Source organism: Halichoerus grypus, chromosome 11 (assembly GCF_964656455.1).
Source record: "Halichoerus grypus chromosome 11, mHalGry1.hap1.1, whole genome shotgun sequence".
NCBI lineage: Eukaryota > Metazoa > Chordata > Mammalia > Carnivora > Phocidae > Halichoerus > Halichoerus grypus.
Window position 1 is genome coordinate 48,373,195 of NC_135722.1, and position 25,121 is coordinate 48,398,315.

General features: G+C 40.4%; 1 protein-coding gene across 1 annotated transcript; it reads right to left on the reverse strand.

Moving 5' to 3' along the window:
* Nucleotides 1-23,435: 23,435 nt before the first annotated feature.
* Nucleotides 23,436-24,699, reverse strand: RBMXL2 (RBMX like 2). The gene has a single exon (XM_036089272.2). The coding sequence runs from the start codon at nt 24,697-24,699 to the stop codon at nt 23,515-23,517; it is 1,185 nt and encodes a 394-aa protein (XP_035945165.2). The 3' UTR covers nt 23,436-23,514.
* Between the last annotated feature and the right edge of the window lie 422 nt (nt 24,700-25,121).

Sequence of the window (25,121 nt, forward strand, 5' to 3'; positions counted from 1 at the left end):
CTTACATCTGATCTATCTTTTGATCCCTCCCCCACCACACCCCAGCCTTATGCTTTGGTAGTTGCTCAGTATACGAAAAAGGTAACAAGAACTCTATAGTTAGTAAGTGGCAAGTACCTTTGAATGGAGAAATGTAGACTTCAGTCACTAACGGAATCATTAAAAGGCACAGAATTTTATTTAAGGGATAAATGGTAAAGACATTCAAATAAATTCTTCTGTTTAACTCTTCCATTAAAAGCTCAGAATTCACCAGTCTTAAAGCACAGATCCATGGTAAGACTGGAATTCAAACTAAGAAAGTCTGTGATTTGCTCTAACTATTCCTTAAGAGCATATAGCCTATTATACTAAAATATTTGCTCTTGGCCTTATTCTGTCTTATTACTCTAGAAAAAAAATGGAAGAAGATATGAAGGAACTGACACTTTCTTTTTACATAATTCTAAAAATATCCTAGGATAACACAATGCAAAAAAAGTCCTGTCATCAAATCCTGTCCTAGGCCTGTGGAGCCTGATGCATCTCAAGAACAATGATGCATGGCACTGGCATGGCAGTGTTTCTCACACGAATTAAATTTGTCATCATTCTGTCAGCAACCTGAGCACTCTGCAGTAGTGTGATGACATTTCTCTTATGCTGCAAATAGTGTGGAGAAAGAGCCAGGGGTGACCAATCTAACAATACAGTAGGATTTTGCAATGTGGATTACATTCTAGAATAGGTATTGAATTCCCCAATAAGCACAAGCCAACAAGGACACTAATTTCTGACCCTCTAGAACTTACAGTTTAAAAATAGTTATTGGACTCATGAAGGAGATTACTATGTGTGATGCAGTTAAACTTGTCTTCTGTTTCCAGAATTATCTCTGTTTCCCAAGGTATCAGTTTTCAATATGTCTACCTGGGTTATGCTGTAGGCATTCCTTAAATATCTGGTGATTCATAGTTGTCCATTCATATTTAACAATAAGGGAATAAGACTGACTGGGAGCTCTGAACATTGGGTGGAAATTAGCAACTGGTAGGCTTCACATCTGTTCAGATGAATTAAATCATTGGTCTATGAGCCAAATAAGGACTCACAAAATAATTTTAACTTTACAAATTAAATTGTAAATAATTGAAATTGGGGGATTTCACATAAAAGTTGTGTTTCTGCCTTCTTTTGAAAAATAGAGACTACCTAGCAACCCTAGGCTCATGTTCACAAAAGCCAGTTGGCCAAGAGTCAGTGGCTATTCTTTCAGAGATATTGATCCCTTGCCCATTAGGTCTACAATGTTATTATTTACATGTTAGCCTTAATTTACCTGGTCTTAAATCTATCCATGTCTATGATGTAATGCAGTGATCTCATTCTGTTTTCCTCAATAGAATGAGCCCATTTCCAGCTAATATCTACTGAACAGTCCTTCATTTGCTCACTGCTACATCTACTATACATGGAGTCATATCCATACACAAACCTATAACTAGTTCTGGCCTTCCTATTCTGTTCCATTGTTCTTTTGCCATTCCCACCTTACTTGACTACATAATGTCTTAAATTCTGGTATTTTGTTCTCTTTCAAGAATTTCTTAGCTAGTTGCAAATCTTTATTATCTCATTTATTTTATTACATATTTTATATACATTCTATTTTCTAATAGAAAAAGATGTAGGAGAGGTGTGCTTACAGGACAGAACAAATGCCTAGTTCTCTAGGAAAAAAGAAACAAAGAAAAAGATGTAGGAGAATATCATATAACTTGGAACTGGAAAAATACTTTTTTAGACAAAAAAGGCATCTGATGGCTTTTTCTACATCAAAAATAAGGAATCTTTTTTGGCGGGAAGATTGCCACAGGCAAAGATAACAGATGAATTATCATCTGGAAGAAGACATTTACATCTAAAATTGAGAAGATTAATATATATTATATATGCATACTATATGTGTTGAGTTTCTCAAAAAAATATATTAGAATATTTGTTCAAATCTTATTTTATTTATATGTTAACATGTAAAGAATTTTAACCTCCACAATGTTAAGTCAATTTGCCTTAAAGCATGGCACATCAAGTTTTCTTTAGGTTCTCATACAGCTTTTAATATTTTTCTACTTAAAGGGCTTGGGAAGACTTTGTTAGGTTAGTTTCCAGATAATTTATATTTTTTGCCATTGCTGTAATATTACCTCATTTTCTGTTTTCTAGAAATAATAACTGTCTACATAGAGGAATGGTACCTATTTTGCAAGTTGACACCCAGCAATCTTGCTTACTTGCTTACTTGTTCTATAATTTTTCTATTGATTCATTCCATTCTCTGTATGGAAGTCATCATATTATCTGCAAGTAATACACAGACTTACAGTAGAATAACAGAATTCCATCAGGCCAACCTAACCCTAATACCTAAACTTTAAGAAAAGAACAACAAACATAAACACAAACTATAGATATTAGAAAATTGAATAAAAATTCAATTTATTTTATTTTATTTTATTTATTTTTATTTTATTTTATTTTATTCAATAAAAATTGAATAAAAATTCAATATTAGAAAATTGAATCCATCAGTGCATTAAAAAATGAGACATCATGCTATGTAGGGTTTATCTGAAGATATTTGTACATTATCAGTTTAAAGGAAAACATATGACCTGATTGATAGATATCCCATAAGCAGTTGTTAATGTTAAACAACTATTCTTTTTGTTGTTGTTGTTAAACAACTATTCTTAGTTTAAAACAAACAAACCAAAACCTCACTACTTGTAGCAAACTAGGAAAAAGTAAAAGTCCTTTAACAAACCCCACAGCAAATACCATGCCTCATGTTAAATACTAGAAGGAATCCCACAAAACACAGTTAATGAGGATTCCCATTATCACTGCTACTAATAAAAAGTTTATTGAGAGTTGTACCCATTTCAGTAAGACAAGAACAACATAGAAATGTGAATATAAGAAAAAAGAGACAAAAAGTGCTATTTTGCAAATTGCCTCCTTAGAATATACAATAAAATCAACTATATAACTCAAAGTAATGAGTATTGAGTAAGTTGGCCCTATGTGAGAGAAGTCTACAAAGATCAATAGCCTCCTATAGCAACCAGCAGTAATAATTAGAACAGATTGAGAAGGAAAAGCATTCATTGTATGAAGAAAAATTGTTAAATACATTGCAATAAACCAACGAAATCTATACAAAAAAGATGACTCTACCTTATCCAAGGGTATGAACGAAATTTTATTAAATAGAAAAGCAAACTGTATTCTTGAATGAGAAAACTCAGTATTTTAAAAATACTAATTCACACAAAATTTATCTATAATTTTGATGTATTCCCAATTAAAATATACAATTTTAAGGAACTTAACAGGTTGATCTCCAATTTTCTCATTCAGGGAAGAAGCCCACAAGTCTGAGGATAAGGAGACAGACAGACATGGCTATGAAGGGAAGGACAGTCATAGGCTAACAGCTAGAGAGGGTTCAGTGATCAAGAGAGTTTTTTCAGAGGCTTGAGCACATTTAAATGCTGATGGAAAAAAGCCAGTAGAGGGGAAGAAGCTGAAATTGAAAAAAAAAAAAAATGTTAGCATAAGTTTCCTAAACAGCTGGAGTACGGTATATTCCCAAAAGTCATAACAAAATGAACGTTTACACACTGAGTAACACTGCTTCAGAATACACAAAACGGAATTCTTGCTCAGGGTGGCATCCTGAACATATAAGCTAAAATCCTTCCTCCAATCCCTTCCAAATTCTCATCAAAAGGACTAAAAGGATATAATGAAGGGGGAAAAAAATCAATCAGTGAGGGGGGTATGGAAGGCTGTATTTTACCTGTCAGTTACATTGAAAATATATTTGAAGACATAACGGATATAAGATAGGAAACAGAAATACCAAACTATAATTTCTTGCAAGAGGCTGAAAAGCCTGTCTGGGAATAAGTAGAAAGTAACGCCAAGTCAACTCATAATTCATCAGAGCTAGTCCCCTGTCACCTTCCCTGCACCTTCATTTGGTGCTGAAAAGAGGCCACACTTGAGTTCTTACAGAAAAGGAGGCCTACTTAATTCTTACTGGCATCTAAGGGAAAATGACATTGTCCAAAGAAAGAATCTAGCCCCACAGCACAGATTACCAGCTAATGAAGGTGAGGGCCCTGCTGTGGTGATCTCTAAAACAGGCAATCATGCTTATTATAAAAGAAAAAGTGTATAGACTTAAGGCTATTTGAACCAACCTGATCTGCTCTGGAGAGATTAAAAAAAATTTTTAAACTTGTGGACAAAGTATATAGAACAAAAATAAATCCTGAATGCATCAAAGACCTGCCCAAATAGTAAAATATTATCAGCCCAAAATGTAAGTGAAGAAACTCTTGCTAGGAGGACATTTGCCAAATCCTTGGAACTTTAACAGTAGTTTCCAAGGCTTGCTTTGGCCTGGGAGCAGAAGGCCAAATCCAGGGTACATTGCGGTGAGGATTCTGGAAGGAGAACCTCCCTGCCAAGAGCTGTACCCTCAGGGTTAGGGCAAGCCAGACATCAAGCTGCTTCCCCTACCCCACATACCTGGGGGATTGCTTTGGTACTGAGCTAAGCATCCATCACACTGACTGGTAAATCAATGTGTGCTGACATTAAGAGCGGGAAGGAGGTAAGACAACAGGTATTCACAAGCATGACTAGATGAACTATATGTTCATCTAGAGGCCATGACACTTGAAAAGCAGCTTAGCACTATTTAGTAAATATCTAGGCCCAGAGATACAAGGACGTTGAGAGAAGCATTGTTCAAAATGGTCCCTAACTGGAATTTAGGGATATTTTAGCTGATATTTACAACCACAAAATGGGCAAATAAATTATGGTATACTCATATAATGTAATGAAAATTAACACAGCAATGAAAATTAACAAACTACTACTTCATGCAAGAACATGGATAAATCTCACAAATAAAGTATTGAGTGAAAGAGAAAAGTCACAAAGGAAAAAAATACAGTATAATTCACTTCACATTTTTTCTCTAAACTATAGGTGGAAATTTCCATTCTCTTCGGCACATATGATATATTTTGCAATTAACATTAAAAAGGAAACCGGGACAAAAATAAACAAAACTAAGAGGAGGAGGATGAGAACAGAGGAGCAGGAAGAAAAGGAGGAAAACCAAAGGCACAGAGCTCTCTAAATTGGACTGTCACAACAAACCTGGAAACCTATCTTTTGAGCACCAAGACAATGCCTCTGGCTTTGGCCCCTCCTAGCTCTCAGTTTTAATTTTCCTTACAGGTGTTTGCATCTTTACAATGGCAAAGTAAAACTTGAGAAAATCTAGGATGTCTCCTTGTACGTGCTGGTGCTTCAAGTACCTGAAAGGGACCAACAGGGTCTCTAAGACCACCTTGCTTCCCCTCCGCTAAAAGAGACACCCCCCAGTAGATAAAATGAAAAAGAACAAAGATAATTCGACAATGGAAATAGTCAGCAGTGAAAAAGAGGGACCAAGCTGACAAATCTGATCATGTCCCACCCCCCTGGCTGCCCCAAGTAAACTGACTTCTTGCCCTAAAAAGAAAAATCATTAGAAAAACTACAATTCACCCACTTAACAAGATTTGGGAGTACATTACAATTTATGAAAATAGAATACAAAATTACAAGAAAAGCACAATATGAGATTAGAAGAGATTTTTCAGGGTTTGAAAAAGCATGATGGCTAAATTTTTTAAATGGAGATTTGCCATGAGAAAAAACTGAGATAACAAAGTAAATACCTGCTCAAGAAAAACTCTTAAACCTCAAAACAAATGACCTTGTATGGACAGAACTGACAGGAGAAAATACTAGAGACACGGAAGACAAATCAAGTGCATTAAATATGCATACAAGAAGCAGTCTTTTTTTTTTTTTTTTAAAGATTTAATTTATTTATTTGACAGAGAGAGACACAGCGAGAGCGGGAACACAAGCAGGGGGAGTGGGAGAGGGAGAAGCAGGCTTCCCGCCGAGCAGGGAGCCCGATGTGGGGCTTGATCGCAGGACCCTGGGATCATGACCTGAGCCGAAGGCAGACGCTTAACGACTGAGCCACCCAGGTGCCGCTACAAGAAGCATTCTTAAAAGAGAAAGAGAAACACGTACTATTTCTGGTTTACTAGGAGCTTGTTTCAAAATTGATATTGAATTTCATTAATGCTTCATTGGGATCTATGGGTATGATCATGTGATCTTTTTTCTTCTGGTCTACTGATATAAAAGACTATATTAATAGATTTTGAAAACCACATTCCTATTTGCTCATGGTGTATTATTCTTTAAATATGTTGTGTGGTTCAAAATCAATTAAGTAAAAGAAAAATATGCCTGAACTAAAGAACTGGCTGAATTTTTAGATTGAAATGTTTCACTTCACTCACAGCAAATGTAATGGGGGGAGGGAAGGTACGACCTCATAAAACCTGTAATTCTAAGGATGAGAAAACAAATTCAACCCAGCATTCAAGTAAAAAGAAAAGATGAACCACAAAGGAAAAATAGAGTCCTGTTGGCCTTAGATGTCTGCTCTATAATAATAAATGCCAGAAAACAGTTTAGCATTAACTACAAGCGATAGACACACCAACATTTTCTATCTGGTCTTGCAAGCATCCATTTGAGAATCCACTGAAACACATTCCCAACCATAGAAGAACTTAAAATCTAACAACCACATTTCTGTCCTTAAAAGCTATTCCAGACTCTGCTTTTGCTGACTGTAATATAACTTTAAAATTTTTTTAAACTTAATAAAGGGGAAGATGGTATAAAAAATTGGCAGTAAGTATTAAAAACAAACAAAACTTATACTACATAATTTAAAAATGTCCTAATGGAATTAAATACTTGTCACTAATTTTTTCTTTTTTTTTTTTGAAGTATAATTAACATATTATGTTTTAGTTTCAGGTCACTAATTATTTTTGCCAGAGAAGCTACATGAAACAATAAATATCTAAAATCCCAATGATTCTAAACTGTGAAGGGCGATGGGAGGAAATTAGGGTATAGAAACATTCTAATCCCTTTTTGAAAAATGGGAGGGGTGAAAAATATGGTTTCATTCTTGACATTGAAAGCATAGCTCCATCCTCATTTACGCAGTTAAAAGGAAATAATCATGTTATCAGCACATCATTATATCTCGTCTCCTTATTTAATTCCTTTTGCCTTTTTTCTTATGCTGACACCATAGAGCAATCCTGAATAATTATGATGGCAATATTTCTGTCTTCTTTCTTACTTCAATCAGATTCCTTCTGCTTTAGTATTAAGAATGCTGTCAGTTGAGGGCGCCTGGGTGGCTCAGTTGGTTAAGTGACTACCTTTGGCTCAGGTCATGATCCTGGAGTCCCGGGATCGAGTCCCGCATCGGGCTCCCTGCTCGGCAGGGAGCCTGCTTCTCCCTCTGACCCTCCCCCCTCTCATGTGCTCTCTCTCTCTCAAATAAATAAATAAAATCTTTAAAAAAAAAAAAAAAAGAATGCTGTCAGTTGAGGGGCGCCTGGGGGGCTCAGCTGGTTAAGTCTCTGACTCTTGATGTGGCTCAGGTCATGATCTCAGGGTCTTGGGATGGAGCCCCGAGTTGGGCTCCTTGCTCAGCGGGGAGTCTGCTTCTCCCTCTCCCTCTGCCCTTCCCTGTGTGCACACATGCTCGCTTTCTCTCTAAAATGGAGAAATCTAAAAAAGAATGCTTAAAATAGATACATGTTTATCATGTTATATTTTTGGTTTCCTGAGAGTCTGTATCAAAAACGGATACTGAATTTTTATCGATGCTTCACTGGAAACTACGGAGACAGCTGTGACTTTTTTTTCTTTTGATCTACTGTATAAAGTACTGTATCAGATTTTATAAAACTACATTCCTATTTATTCATGGTATATTTTTCTTTCAGTGTTATGTGACTCATTATTATATTATTGAGAATATATGTTTATCTATATTTATAGGTGAAAGGTGCCTATAATTTTCATATTTTTATATTTTTTTGGTAGCAAGTTTATATACTGGCTTGTAAAATGAATTTAGACATAATTAGAATTACTTCTTTCTTTAAAATCTGAACAAAACAAGTGTGGTTTTAGAGAGTTCTTTCACATTTTAGATTACTTCCATGATCATTACCCTATTTATATATTCTATGTATTCTTGGATCTATTTCTACAATTCATATTCTCCTATGAAAGGCCCATTTTTACCGAGAGCAGGGAGGGAACCCAGGCTGAGCTTGGCCTAAGTAAGAAGCCCTTAGTGAGGACCCAGAGACAGGAGTCCAGAGGGGAGCAAGTCCTCCACCACACACAGACCAAGGACCAGAGAGCCACGCAGCGCAAAGACAGAACTCTGGACATCTGCTGAGGATCCACCTGGGGCTCCAGCCAAGTGCTGAGCAGTGCATGTGTCTGAGGAAAGAGTCAGAGGCTGAGAAAACACCATCCAAAAGGGTTAGGAAGGAACAGCGCCCGGCCCGTGCACCAGGCCGGGAATCATGGTTTTTGCCGCAGCAGTGGATTTGCTCCAGCCCGAGCACTACTCCACAGCTACCCTTAATTATGTACTTGTCCAGCTCAGCCAGCAGTTACACCCTTAAGACGCTGAGGCCTGGGTATTTTCATCTCTCCTGGGCACCATTTGAGGCCTAAGAACATGTTTAGAAACATGTATAAAATCAGATGAGGGGTTCAACAAAGTACATCCCTCCCCGAAGGTTCATAAAGCTAGCTTTGTTGTTAATCCTTCCCAGAAAAAATGAAGCACAGAGGAGTTAATCCAAATATATTAGTTACATGTGGAGTCTTTACTCCACTGGAAATAATGAAAATAAACGAAGCAGTGTTATTACTGAGGCCATAAAATCCATTTGGCAAAAGCTAATCTTCTTAGTTTGCTATTTTAGTATATCAAAATGTTCATAGTATTTACGACTCCCTTATATCAGAGTAATGATGCATCCTCAAAGCTTCTAGAAAGCAATTTTTCAATTCACTTAGTTATACAGTATTTTAGGAGTTCTAGTGTCAAAAATATTTCACTGGACATAAAAGAGGAAACACACAACAGCTTCATCCAGACCCTGCTTGACTTCGGCCTTTTATTTAGCTTCATTTCTGGTCTTCAATTTTCCTTCTGTGCTAAAGCAAAAGTCTGTTTTCTGCTCCTGAGGTGAAATGTTTTCATTTGTGCTCTTACTACAGGAGCTGGATTACAGGTGCTAGGTTGGGTTTTTCTTCCCCCCGGACCGAGAGAGAAATAGTCCAAGGAAGAGATCGTCACTGTTGCCGCTATCTGCACGTCTACCCCTCAGAATCATGCTTGGCCAGTCTTAAGTGTTGACTTAATCTTTACTAAATGAATGAATAGAAGGCTGAGGACAACCGCAAGCATGAAGAGGCTCCTTTTCACATGCTCCGTGCCCCTTCATTCCTCACCCGCGGGCTGGACATTTTCTTGGAAACCGCAGAGCATCTGAAAAGTGGAACTACATGTCCAGCCTGTCTAAATGCCCAGACTGATTATGACCCCAGGAACATTTCCCCCATAATTAAATATACAAATGGTTCACATTTCCAGGTCTCTAATTTTGGTAGAAACACCCATCTTAATATCAACTTTAGAAGGTTTAGAATCTCACCCAAAACTAGAATGAGGTCTGCAGGAAAAAGCTTGTAACAATTAAATTTCCAGACTGAAAGGAAGGCTAAACCCATACTCTGCTACATGGGGCCTCAATAATGAAATAAAACACAGATAAAAATAAGAATGTTGTAGTGATTGAGTTCTCTGTCACAAATTCAAGTCTGGAGACAGAATCTTATTACATATCTTGATGTTACTGGAAAAATAAAAGCCAATGGTATCATAATATCATGGGGAAAGTAGGACATCTATGTGTTTACAGTCTCAAACTGCACAAGAGTCAATGCTGCCTGTGAAGTAACTGGAAGATTCAGGTGAGGACACGATTGAACTTAGACATGACAGGGAATCAAATACTGACAAGGAGTGATTTCAATTTACATCCAGACAACTGCCACCAAAAAGTGGTCAGTTTGAAGGTAGTATGTGCCCCAAGATTGTGACAAAGCTGAGCTTCTCTGGATGGGATACCAAAAATCACTATAGGATCTTTGAAAAACATACATTATCAATTATGATTCAAGATTCATTGTGAGATTTCTTAGTTCAAAACAGCTGTCACAATAGGGGGATAAGATGCTAATTGTAAAGAAATTAATGATCATAATAACGAAGAACAGGCAGTAGCCAGCAGAATGCCACTGCGACCACCCAAGGTGTCCTCCTGCTCTATCCTGATCATCCCACCCTGTGAGGAGGTGTGAAGTGTGAGTGATAAAAAGATACTAACACATTGGGTGAAACTAGGGATCAGTGGAACTTTATCTCTGTTAAGTTGTCTACATGCTAATTTTTAATATATTTCTTCTCATTAAATATTTTCTATAATTTTGAAATATGAATGCTTATTAAGTAGGAAAAGAACATTCCCCATTTAGTAACTTTTCCTAGAACTTCCAGCTGAGAAACGAGTCACTTGGATTGACATCATAGAAACCTACCACCTTCTCTAGGCCTCACTTTCCTCATCTGTAAAATGGGTATAAAAAAGGTATCTACTGGGATGCCTGGGTGGCTCAGTCACTTAAGTGTCTGACTTCGGCTCAGGTCATGATCCCAGGGTCCTGGGATCGAGTCCCGCATCGGGCTCCCTGCTCATTGGGGAGTCTTCTTCTCTCTCTCCCTTTGCCCCTCCCCCTGCTGTGCTCTCCCTCTCTCTTTCTGACAAATAAATAAATAAAATTTAAAAAAAAAGGTATCTACTTCCTAGGATCACTGTGAATTAAATGAGGTGAATTATCTCAGTGCCTGTTCAGAGGAATCACTGAAAAATATTAGTTGTTTCTGATATTATCATTAGAGCCAGCAAGAAAACTTAGAGATCATATAGGTCAAAATTATTTTAACTCTCTCCATTTCTTATTTTTGAATTTGAAAAATATTAGGCTAAATGGACTAAATGACTGCATAATTTCCATTAGTATTCTGATATTTATCCTAAGTATATAAACCTCTTTAATTGTGTAGTTTCTTTACAGCATTAAGTTCCAATATGAATTTAGACTTTAAATTTATTAAAAGTGAAATAGAATTACAATCTATCCATTACTTAAAGCCCCACAAAACCCTTATTCTTATTCAATTTTTTAGAACTTCTTAGAACTCATACTTCATGTTTCCTCCATGTGATAAGCACACATGGGGGAGCTACTGCCTTGATGAGGTTACATTACAAGGCACAGGTGATGGGATGTCACCACTGTGATTATGGAGATGCTCTACGGATGCTATGTAAAACTAATGTTCTGTTCTGTTGGTATATACAAGAGTCTACATTAGCGGACTGGAGAGACTCTCTCTTGCAGGCTTTGAAGAAATAAGCTGCCATGTTCTGAAAGGGCCTGTGAGAGGGTCACATGGCAAGGAATTGGGGGGTAGCCTCTAGGAACTGAGAGCAGCACCTGGCTGACAGCCAGCAAAAAACAGGGACCTCAGTCTTACAGTCCTCTAACCACATGGAGATGAGTTCTGCAAACAGAATAAATATATATGATTAATTCATAAATTTTGAGGCTTATCTATATGGAAACTGAATTTTAATTTTTATGCAATCAAATGTATCAATATGTAACTTGATACTTCTGCTGTTTGGGCTTCGAAAAATCTTCCCAAACTCAAGATTACATAAAACACACCTATATCTTCTAAGCTTTTTGTAGCCTCTGGCTTTTATACTTGAAAAGTTAATTTATCATTTTACAAGATGAAAAGAGTTCTGTGTCTGGGCGGTGGTGATGTTAGCACAAGAGTGTGAATGGACTTCATGCCACTGATCCATACACTTAAAAATGGTTAAGATGGTAACTTGTATGTGTATTTAACCACAATTAAAATGATTTTAAACCCCTAGAAAAAGATACAGGATTTGCAGTTACCAGAAGAGGGGGAAGAGAGGAGGGAATATGGAAGAAAGTGATCAAAAGGTATAAATTTCCAGTTATAAGTAAGCACTAGAGACGTAAAGTACCTCATGAGCGCAGCTAACACCGCTGTGTGACATACAGGAAAGTTGCTAAGAGAGGACTTCCTGAGAGTTCTCATCACAAGGAAAAAAAATATTTCTCTCTTTCTGTTATATCTATAGGAGATGCTGGATGCTAACTAAACATATTTTGGTGAACATTCCACAACACGTGAGTCAAACCATTATGCTATACACCTGAAACTTATACAGCGATATATATTAATTATATCTCAAGAAGACTGGAAATAATTTTTTTAGAAAAAACCTTACCTAAAACACAAGTTAATCCACCTGGACTTTATTTTGGAGTATAAAAGTGTGTGTTTTTTTCCCCAAAGTACTTAGCCAATTAAATCAGCATGACTTACTGCACTATTTGTCTTTCCCTACCAGTTTGAATACTTGGATACACTTGGATATATTTCTGGTCTTTCCAACTGTGCCCAGTGCTCCGTATCTGAGTCAGTGAAGATTTCCAGTTGTCCCTGTTTCATTTTCACGATACCCAGAAGGAAGGTGCAAGCACCACTCAGCCACACAGCTGCTGGCCTTGGAGCTCCTTTACTAGGTGGCAAGTACAAGGACGGAACCGTGAAGCCACAATCCTTAAGCTTTTGGTGCCATCTAGTGGACTGTTTTCACGGGTTAACTTCTTTTTTTTTTTTTTTTTTTTAAGATTTATTTATTTATTTGAGAGAGCGAGAATGAGAGAGAGAGAGAGTACATGAGACGGGGGAGGGTCAGAGGGAGAAGCAGGCTCCTCGCTGAGCAGGGAGCCCGATGCGGGACTTGATTCCGGGACTCCGGGATCATGACCTGAGCCGAAGGCAGTCGCTTAATCAACTGAGCCACCCAGGCGCCCTTCACGGGTTAACTTCTGTTCAGAGTCTAGAAACACTTTCCACCACCCAGTTTCTTAATCCACTAGGGCAATTTTAATATAAAAAATGTAAGCCTTATCACATACAGGATGGCCCTCTGCCTCCAACCTTTCTCTGCAGTCCATCTTCCAGATGCCAGGGATATAACAGTCAAGTGCAGTTCAGATCACTACTCCTGTCTTCAGAAGTTTCAATGGCTTCCAATTGGCAATGGAATAAAGTAGATGTAAATTAGCAGAGAGGGAAATAAAATCAACAAAGATGAGAACAATCCTAAGATTAAGTGAAAATAGGGGGAAAAAATGGACCCAGCTGTCTCTAAAATGTACAATATGTACACACTGAGGAAGAGCTTCCGTTTCAGGGAAAACCTTGAAATTCACATCCTCTGGAAAGCCTTCCTCTACTCAGAATTCCTTTCCTCCCTTAGCACATTGCCCACACCTATCTCATAGCACTTAATCTCTCTCTACTTTGCATTGAAGGTAATTTGAGGCAGAACAATCTGCCAACCACACCAGACTGTGAGTGCCTTAAGGGATAAAGACAGGATCTGGTTCATCCAGATTCAAACAGCACTGACACCTTTAAGAAGAGTGACTTTCTGGGGTGCCTGGGTGGCTCAGTTGGTTTAAGCGTCTGCCTTAGGCTCAGGTCATGATCCCTGGGTCCTGGGATCAAGACCCAGGTCTGGCTCCCCACTCAGCGGAGAGTCTGCTTCTCCCTCTCCCTCTGACCCCCCTGCTCCTGCTCTGGCTTTCTTGTGCTCTCTCTCTCAAATGAATAAATAAAAAATCTTAATAAAAAAAATTTAGGGGCAGTTGGATGGGCGTCTGTCTTCTGCTCAGGTCGGCTCAGGTCATGATCCCAGGGTCCTGGGATTGAGCCCTGTGTTGGGCTCCCTGCTCAGTGGGGAGTCTGCTTCTCCCTCTCCCTCTGCCCCCACTTCCCCGCCCCAGCCCCGCTCAGTCTCTCTTATAAATAAATAATAAATTAAAAAACGAAGAGTGACTTTCTCCAGGAAGGTGATTCAGACTTTAAAGGGTAATCACTACAAATGCAGTTCACCAGGGCATTAATCCCAATAGTCCATGCCTGTTTCCCAGTTTCTACATTTTCCCTGTTAATTTTTTCATATTAGTTTGACCTCAGACTGATCACATACTTTCTGCCTCTCTTGATTCATTTTGGCATTCTTCTTTTGTGTTCTCCTGGTAATCAACCTCAAGGTATACCTTCTTAAATTAAAATGTTAGCAATTTATCTGTGTTCCTTCACCCTTATCCATATAGCTTAAACTTCCAGCAAAAACTATCTCGATGTCAAAAAAGAATAGCAATAAGAAAACCATAGTCTCTATTTAAGGAGAGCTTCCTATGACTACATGCTTTAATATATTGTCTCATTTAATTTTCCCAGCAATGTAGCTCTTACTCATCCTTCACATCTGAATTCAATCATCACTTCCTTAAGGATGCATTCTCCAACATCCTGTACTACACTAAACCTTTATTACTATAGTATCTCATAGCACTAGGCAGCTCTCTCATAATGCTTATCACAGTCGAAAGTCTGCATTTTTTTAACTGAAGTCTATCTCTTTTGAACATTAATCCCTTTGAGGATTAATGATGTCTACTTTTGTTCACACAGTGTCTCCATTGCTTAGCTAAGAGATAAGGATTAACTTGTCCAAAACTAATCCCCAGCAGATTGGCCTCCCAGAAAGAGACTGGCCTTATGCAGAGTATCAGTGGAAACTGGGAAGACCTAGTTTTCAATCATGGTCAGCTGTACAGCTTGGACCACAGTTGCCCCTACAGTTATGATGTTAGGAAAGGGCTAATCCTTTCACAATCATGAATGTTGATGTAGCAAACCCTACTGCTAGTTGGCTATGTCATATGGTTTCAGTTGCAAGACTTTGGAGCCATCCCCCCAACATCTCAGAAGAGGTGTTATGCAGAGTAATGCCTTCACAGCCATTATATTACAGCACCATTTATATTCCCCTGTCCCTGCCTTCTCCAGTTCTTGACATCTGGGCTAGTAAAAAACCCTCATCAGGAGTTTCAGTGTCCCATTTTTTAATCAGTCTGAAGTAGGCAGATAGGTTTTATTATCAAGACCTCGACTCCTTCAAATCCCATCCATGAGCAATGAGTGAGGGCAGGGTTAGAGCTAAAGTTCTGTCATGACATATTGCTACTGTACCTTAATCCTGGATTATTCTAGCTAGCACTTTCTCTATTATGCAACTCAAAAGCCCCAGAGCCCAAACGTAGAAGTTCCTCTCCCAAAGCTGATGTCTAAATTGGAGGAATTGATATTGTTAAAATGTCCATACTACCCAAAGCAATCTACAGATCCAATGCAGTCCCTATCAAAATATCAACTGCATTTTTCACAAAACTAGAACAAATAATACTAAAATTTGTATGGAACCAGAGAAGACCCTGAATAACCAAAGCGATCCCAAGAAAGAACAAAACGGTACGTACCACAATCCCAGATTTCTAGATACACTGCAAAGCTGTAGAAATCTAAACAGTATGGTACTGGCACAAGAACAGACATATATATCCAATGGAACAGAATAGAGACCTCAAAAATAAACCCACAATTTATGGCCAATTAATTTCTATACAATGGGGAAAAGACAGTCTCTTAATAAATGGTGCTGGGAAAACTGGACAGCTACACGTCAAAGAATGAAACTGGACCATTTTCTAACACCAAATACAAAAATAAACTCAAAACAATTAAAGACCTAAATGTGAGACCTGAAACCATAAAAATCCAAGAAAAGAACCCAGGTGGTAATTTCTCTATCAGCCATAGCCACATTTTTCTAGATATGTCTCCTAAGGCAAAGGAAACAAAAAAATAAACTATCAGAACTACATTAAAATGAGAAACTTTTGTGCAGCAAAGGAAACCATTAAAAAAACTAAAAGACAACGTGCTGATGGAAGAAGATATTTGCAAATGATATATCCAATAAGGGCTTAAAATCCAAAATATATAAAGAACTTCTATGACTTGACATCAAAAATACAATTTGATTAAAGTATAAGCAAAGGACTTGAGTAGACATTTTTCCAAAGAAGACATCCAGATGGCCAACAGACACATGGAAAGATGCTCAATATCACTAATCATCAGGGAAATGCAAATCAAAACCACAATGAGATATCACCTTATACCAGTTAGAATGGCTAAAACAAAATGACAAGAAACAACAAGTGTTGGTGAGGATGTGAAGAAAAAGGAACCCTTATGCATTGTTGGTGGGAATGTTAATTAGTATAGCCACTGTGGAAAGCAGTATTAAGATTTCTGAAAATAGGGCACCTGGATGGCTCAGTCGGTTAAGCATCTGCCTTTGGCTCAGGTCATGTTCCCAGGTTCCTGGGATGGAGTCCTGCGTCGGGCTCCCTGCTCAATGGGGAGTCTGCTTCTCCCTCACCCTTTCCCTCTGCCCCTCCCCCTGCTTGTGTACTCTCTCTCAGATAAATAAATAAAATCTTAAAAAAAGATTTCTGAAAATATTAAGAAATACCATATGATCCAAAAATTTCACTATTGGGTATTTACCCAAAGAAAATGAAAACAATAATTTGAAAAGCTATACACACCCCTCTGCTTAGAGCCAAGATATGGAAACAATCTAAGTGTTCATCAACAGACAAATGGATGAGGAATACACACACATACACACACACACACACGAGCACACAGGAACACTATACAGCCATAAAAAAGATAAGACTGTGCCATTTGAAACAACATGGATGGATACAGACGATATTACGTAAACTGAAACAACCCAGACTGAGAAAGACAAATACCATATGATCCCACTCATAAGTGGAATCTTAAAAAAACAAAAAACAAACAAAAAAACCAAATGAATAAACAAACAAAAAGCAGAATCAGACCTACAAATACAGAGAACAGATGGTTTCTAGAGGGGAGGGGGTTGCTGGGCAAAATAAGTAAAGGGGACGGGGAGATAAAGGCTTCCAGTTATGGAATGAGTAAGTCACAGGAATAAAAGGCACTGCATAAGGAATATAGTCCATGAGAGTATAATAGCATCGTACGGTGACAGATGGTAGCTATCCTTGTGGTGAGCACAGCATAATGCGTGAACTTGCCAAATCACTAAGTTGTACACCTAAAGCTAATGTAACATCGTGTGTCAACTATACTCAAAAAAAAAAAAAAGGCAAAAAAGTAAAAGAAAACTAGAGTCCCAGGTGGAGGGGCAGGGGATAGGAGGGACCTAATGTCTAATCCTGTTAGATCCCTGTGCATTCCCCCCAGTATGCATCTGGGCAACCACCAACTGCTAATGCTCTATGATTCTTCCTTAATGAACATGAATTCGGCAGCCAAGTATATGTGCCATGGTGTTGTCTGCCTTGTTCCAATATTAACATAGTGCTTGACATACAGTGGGTACTACATAAGGATCTGCTCATCACTGTATTTAATGAGTAAACAGATAGATGGACAAACAACCTCATGAGGTGAGCACTCTTGTCTCTGTTTCATAGGTAAGGGAAGCAAAGCAGAGAGCTAGAAAGTAGCCCGACCAAGATCACACGGTTAGTAAGTGGTGGATGCAGGATTTGAATTCAGGTCTACCAGATTCTGTGCTACTTATTTGAGATCACTACACTTTACTGCAACTCAGGGACTTCCTGAGGTGCGCTGGGCCCTGGGTCAATTGTAAGTAACAATAGCCATGCCCTTTAAAACCCAGGCACTGTATTAGCTGTTTTATTTATGAGGTAAAGTGAAGTCTAAGCCAATTATACCAGAGAGCAAGAATTCTAAACCCTACTAGATTTGAAGGAAAAAAAGATCTTGATAACATCTATCCCTTCAGACTAGTTAGGAATGGGACACTGAGCCTGCCTGTAGAAGTTTTTGGTCACCCTAGCTGTCAAGAAGTACAGAAGGTAGAGGCAGAGTGGGGACTGCAAAGAGTCAAAGATGTTTCCAAGATTTCAGGCTGGGTGAGTACACCTGGAATATAAATACAATAAAACTCTCAAGTCGAACTTTCTGAAGACTTCTAGTACCTAAGCAGTTTGACTGGTCAACGGAATGGTAAGTGGCAAGGGAGAGTCTGTGCTACAGCTCTGTGCCGAGCACTGCGGTCCTACTGTGCAATGAGCCCCCCGCAAGTCCACTCACTGGGCTGCTTGCTTCACATGCATTCTCTTATTTCAGACTTTTCAAAATAGTTCTATCATTGCCATTTGCAAATGAAAAAAACTGAAGGTCAAAATTTTTAAGAAAATTACCCAGGGGCGCCTGGGTGGCTCAGTCGGTTAAGCGTCTGTCTGACTTTAGCTCAGGTCATGATCTCGGGTCCTGGGATCGAGTCCCATGTGGGGCTCCCGGCTCAGCAGGGAATCTGCTTGTTCCTTCCCCTCTTTGGCTGCCCCTCCCCCCACTTGTGCTCTCTGTCTCTTTCTCAAATAAATAAAATCTTAAAAAAAAAAATGCCCAAGAGCCCTAAATAACAGAATGAAGACTCATACATATGACCAAGACTACCTTTTTACTATGATAAGCAGCCTCCAAACATAACAAAGAAGCTTCACTATTTTTTCCTAATGCTCTCCCTAAGAATTTCATAATACATCCTCAGATTTTTTTCATTCTCCTTGAGCATTTTAGTAAATATGATAGTGGAATGCATTCCACAGAGTCATTGCTGCTTTGTAGTTGCTATAGTTTATTTTTTGCACTTGATACCCATATTAAATGTCACTCTCAAAATATTTATACTGAGAATAATTTTTAAAGAGTTTTTAGATGTGCCATACTGTAAGAGAAATTAGCTTCAGAAACAACGTCACCACAAACAGAATATTTGAATTCTGAAAAGAATTCCCACTACCACTGGATTCCATATGTGCACAGCAAAAGCAACACAACCTGATTCTGCTTGGTGAGTTCTTAAATATGCTCAAGAGTCAAGAACAGAGTAACTGTCCCCAAAAAGGAAATTTCTGTGCAAGAAGAGAAGGGAAATCACATCACCTTTCTTAAGGTAAAGGCTAAAAGGGTGGCAGCACGAACCCCAATAATCTAAAGGCTGAGAAATATTAGAGGTCCCAGGTAGAAGGAATATAAGCAGAAAATCTTCCCCATCTTACCTGGCCTGAGGCAAGGGAAAAAGGGGAGCTACTGCCCTCTAGGAAAGAGGTCTACCTCCAGCACTCTAGGAGAGCCCCAGGACCCACAACAGGATTCAGGTTGCAATCAAAGATGGAAGATGTTCAGGCCTCACCTGGTGGGGGAACACTCAGTAATGCTGTCAGGGACCACATGGATACTTTCAATGCTCCTGGAACCCTGTTTTGGACAGAAGGAATGTGGAAATAGGGTCTCAGGAGTAGACTGAGCCAAGCTCAAGACAGAGAACACAAAGGTTTTGGTTATTGAGATGCACATTCTTTAAATTATACCCAGTGGGTAAGTCCTGCGAAATACCTGGTATGCTTTTTCTCTCATCATTAGGAAAGCAATTATAAACAAGAGTTCTCAATTGCTCTATCTCTTACATATTTTCCTACAAAAATAGCTTTCTACATTAATTTCCAGTAAAGAAGCATTGAGGCTTCTCTACTGTATATGTACTTCAGAAATCCACAGCCTTTGTATGCTATGACCTCTTGAACTCATTGAAGCTCTGCAGGAGACTTATTTCCAAATGTTTACACCTCACTTTTTTTTTTTAATAGTTTAATATTCAGGAGATTACTCTTCAGAAATTGGCATTTTGTTAATTGGAAAAAGGTTTTCATCGCTGTTATACTTCAGAAAGAATGTCAAAGGGAGGGGCGCCTGGGTGGCTCAGTCGTTAAGTGTCTGCCTTCAGCTCAGGTCATGGTCCCAGGGTCCTGGGATCGAGCCCCGCATTGGGCTCCCCGCTCTGTGGGAGGCCTGTTTCTCCCTCTCCCACTCCCCCTGCTTGTGTTCCCTCTCTCGCTGTCTCTCTCTGTCAAATAAATAAATAAAATCTTAAAAAAAAAAAAAAAGAATGTCAAAGGGAAAAACTACTTTCCTCTAAGATTTGGTTCTCAGATATGCAAGCGCCACCCTTGAGGTTATGGTGAGCCGGCTGTGAGCACAGTCTAGGAGAGCAGGCTCTATAAACTGAGTCAAATAGAATAAGGCATCACCCATAAACAAAGCCAAGAGGGACAGTCATTGTCAAGAGTGTTATATCTGAAAGACAGTTTCAGTATAATAGTTAACATTTTCGAGTAGCCATTATATGCTGGTGCTATGCTAAGCTCTATTTTTCATGTTAAAGTTTATAGTATGAACGGTATCAAAATTACAGAATACCAAAGAGATGCTAATGTACAGACATAGAAATTTAAGATGTTAACATTGTCATTTTTGCTTAAAACCCATCTGTTAAAGAAAAAAAACACTGCAGGTTCAGCTAAAGCCCATTCCTCATCCCACCTTCCTTTCCTCACACTAAACTTCCCTATTTCTTGTGTATCACTCCAATCACGTATTTTTTTAATACACCTGTATTTACGCAATTTGCCCTTTTCACCCAACAAATATTCTGATATTTACCTATGTTGTTACACGTGGATCTTGTTGATTCACATTGGCTTCTACATTGAACTTCATTATAAGAATAAACCTCACGTTGATCCACTCCAGGCAGACTGGTTCTATTTTTTTAACATTCAAGGAGTGCAGTAAGGCCCAATCTCGAGCAAATCTCCTGTGTACATGTGCAAGTTTCTCTAGGTCCTCTCCTTGAAGTGGAATTTCTGAGTCATAAGGTACGCACCCACCGACTTTACTAGGCATTGCCAAAATTATTTCCAGTGACTATGTCAATTTATACCTCTATCAGAAAGGTATCAGTCCTTTTGCCCCCCCCTTTTTTTTTCCTTGGTGTTTTTCTTTCTTACTGGTTCCTAAGCATTCTTTTGGAAGTTATTTCAATGCAAATAAATTCTTCCAATCTATGGTTTGATATTTCACAGTTAAGTATCCTATCATAAAAAAATAATAATGTGGAAAATTCTATCAACATTTTCCTTCTAGGATTGTGTTTTATGTCTTAAAAAGTTCTCTACCCCAGTGTGATACATTTCTTCATTTTCTTCTAAGTATTTAAAAAATTTCCTCTTCAGATTTGTATCTTCAAACCATCTAGAATGTATTTTTGTGTATGCTGGGTTAGTGAATCTCATTTTATCTTTTTGCAAAGAGATAGCCATCAAAAACAAAAAAAGTCCATCCTTTCATCAGTGACTTTCAAAGCCACATCTGTCATAGATCATGTTTTCATATGCAAGTGGGCCTGTTTCTAGGCTCTGTTTTGGTTCTGTTGGTCTGTCTATCCTTGTCTGTTGATATCACACAGCTTAAATGACTCTAACTTTGTAACAAGTTTTGGTATCTGGTAGGGTGAGTCTTTTCTAATTATTTTTTCAGAATTGCTTTGGCTCTTCTTGCTCTTTATTCCACCATAGAAGCTTTAGGATTATTAGCTAAATCCCCCATTAGTGTCTTTTTCTTACCTGTTTTTTAATCATTTGTTTGTAGTGAATTGAAGCTACTTTTTTTTTCGTTTTGTGGCCGGTTGGCCCAATCTTTTATTCAGTATCCATATTCAGTATCCCATCGTTGATCACACAAATAAATGGGTATTATTGAGAAAGAGAAGAGAGCTGTGTGGAAAAGTCATGTTGTAACTTCATTTGTTCAAGTTGTATTGATTTTCCAAATTAATTTGGTGAGATTGAGAATAGTTAGAATAAAAAGTGTTCCCAACCATGACATGATACAAACCTCCCATTTTAGTCTTCTTTTAGGTCCTTTAATAAATATTAACAATTTTTCCATAAAGCTATTACACATTTTTGCGAGATTGATTCCTGGACCTTTTTTTTTTTTTTTAAGCTATTTCCTGCATTTGATCTTCTGGGCCACTAACGCAGCCTCTCCTGTAATTCACCTACTTTATTATCAAAAAACCATATTTTTAGAGTTGTGTATGTGAGTGTGGTACATTCAGATCTCTTTAAGTACTTTGTTGTTGTTCAGGTGCTCGTCTGTTTCCTCCAGCAATTATTAGGCAGAACAGGAATCCTACTATTTTAACCTGATCCTTTTTCTCTGGTGGCTACTAGAGCTCCTGGACTGTGCAATTACCTTCCTCTCAAATAAACCGGGAAATTCCACAGGCGCTGACTGGAAAATGTGCTTCTTGCCCTGAGCTTGTAGTGGAAAGAGGAGACTGTTACGTCCCTCCTGAGGCACTCTGGAGGAAGCCTCTCTGATCTTTGTCTGCTCAAGCCCTTCTCCCCCACGTTAACAGTACAGAACACTCAACCCATCCCCTTGCCTTTTGTGAACAGGTAGACCCAGGTCCCTCATACCAGGATGAAAATCCTCAGATGTTGAAATGTCAAGCTCTCTCAGGAATTCTCTGAGCTTCTGAGCTCTGATGCTGCTCACTTTTGATTCCTCCACCCCTGGGGGCAGAAACCTAATTCTCTCCACCAGAGCCAGCAGCTGGCTCTAGAGCCAAGGGCAAGTAGCTCGGAGTTAGAAATGGAAGCCATATGATCCCCAAATCCACTATTGGTGTATTTTCTACTTATTTCTTAGTAATTTGTTGGTAGTGAAAATAAATGCTATTAATTGATGTTTGTCTGGAATTTTTGCAGCTGCGTGGTTGGTTGGCCAAATCTTTAATTTAGTATTCCATTCTTGTTCAACACACATTAACAGTATTTTTGAGAGAAGGGGAACAGGAGGTCCTGCAGATTCCCAAAGAAAAGGCAAAAAAACAAAATATGGCCAGCATTGTCCACCTGCTTTTTTTTTTTACTTACAGAGTGAAAAGAACTTCCTTTAAATAAGCATCTAAGTGATTTTTGTTGTTGCTGCTGGTCATTTTTTTAAAAAATACTGGGAACACTGAGCCTGGGTTTGAAAGATGCCCTGAAATCTTAAGAGTAGTATACACCAATTCCCTCCCACTCTTCCCCCAAAAATCTAGTTGGTTTGAATTAACAGAATGATCCGTTTTTCCATTTTTGGTGGGCAGATGTTTGTAAAAGATCTTAGAACTCTGTTTGTCTCATTTATCATGAAAATTTAGAAGCGAGGAAGCCTTTAGAAGAATTTTTACTTCAAAATATAAGAAGACTAGTACGCAGGTTCAAGTCTTATACTTTTAACATGAGCTTGTTCAAAGAAACGTTAACAATTCCAAAACGCAATTAAACGAGTTTTAACTTTTTCCTCCCCAAAGCACAAAAATTATGGAGAGGAAGTTAACAGAAAATTCTTAAAAAGGTGAAAACAACTCTTCCTTGTACTAGTCCTTGGGTAGTTTACCAGAGCACAGACTCTTCATTTCGTTAGTTTCTTTGAAAACGGAATTTTGGTCCCAAGTCTGTCGGTACTTAGTATCTGCTGCGGCCTCCCCCTCTCTCCGGACGGCTTCCCAGGCGGCCTCCGCCCCTGGGGACCCTGCGGCCAGAGCGGCTGTAAGGATCGCGTGGGGGAGGGCACCCCCTCTCCAAGGACGGGGAGAGCCCGCGGTCGGCTCTGCCTACCCGGTCGCGGCCCCTCGAGTAGCGGTCGCTGCGGCCGCCGCCGTAACTGTCGCGGCCGCCGCCGTACACGTCAGGCGAGCAGCCGCGGTAGTCGTCGTAGCGGCCTCCTCCGCCGTAAGAAGGCGGGGGCCCCCGCGCTGCGGCGGCGCTGCGCGGATCCCCGTAGCTCTCGAAGGGGTCTCGATAGGAGCCTCCACTCGGATGGTCCGCGTAGTCGCGGTCGCGCCCCCCGTAGCCGTCTCGGTCGCCGTAGCCTCTCGACGGGCAGTCGTCGCGGGCACTGGAGTGGCCGTAATCGCGGTAGGTGTACTCTCGGGGCGAGGGCACAAACTCGCGGGGGTCGCGGGCGCTCGGGTAGTCTCGGCTCGAGTAGCCGTCTCTGGGCGAGTAGCCCTCCTCCCGGGGGCCCAGGTAGGGGTCGCGGCGCGAGGGTGGCGGTTCCCGGCGCGGCGGGCCCGCATAGCCGTCTCGCCCCCGCGCGGCCGGGGCCCGCCCGCGCATTCCGCCGCCGCTGCGAGCCGGGCCCGACGGCGCGGCCCTCTTGGGCGGCGGCCCGGCCCTGCGCGGCGGCGGCCCGCGCTTCATGGGCATAGGGGCCCTGGAGGGCCGCGGGTCGAAATCCCCCGCGTAGCTGCCCTCGTCCGCCGGCCCGCCCCGGGACGGGGGTCGCCGCGGGCCGCCGCCGCCGCCCCCGCGGGTGCCGCGCAGGCCCCTCGGGCGACCGCGGCTGCGGGACGGCGGCGGTGCGCCCCGCCGCCCGCTCTCAAACGCCGGCTTGGTGGCCTGGGCCACCTTGATGGCCTTACCATCCAGGGACTTGCCGTTCATGTCTCTGGCGGCGGCCTTGGCGTCTGCCGGGCTTTCGAAGGTGACGAACGCAAAGCCCCTGGACTTGTTGGTTTCTCGATCTTTCATCAAGAGAACCTCGCCGATGCGGCCATACTTGCCAAACGCGGCCTCTAGGCCTTTCTCATCGGTTTCGGGGTTGAGCCCGCCAATGAAAAGCTTCCCGGGGCGATCCGCCTCAACCATGTCGGCCGGTCGAGGGATCGGTGGCCGGGGGGGAAGGGGGGCGGCGAGGGGACGACACCCGTCGTGGCCTGGGAGCCCGCTCGCCGACGGCGGCTCCTACCGGTCAGGCAGCGCGTCGTCGCGGAGCCCCGGAACCGCGGTCGGCGCCCCCGCTGCGCAGGCGGAACGCTGGGGGGTGCGCCTTTGGGTCTGGGTGCGCAGCCTGGCCGGGCTCTTTCTAGTCGTGATTGGCTGGTGGTCCCGGGCGGGGGGGGCGCCTTCGGGGAAAGTCTTTCAACTTCGGCTTCGTAACCTGTCCCTGGCTTACTGTCTTCAAGTCACTCCTGAAAGCTCAGTTGCGAAATGAAAAGCCGTTAGGTTAAAAAAAAATTTTCCCCCATGAGTCTTAATGAGAAAAATTATAATGCATTCTAATCCAAGTT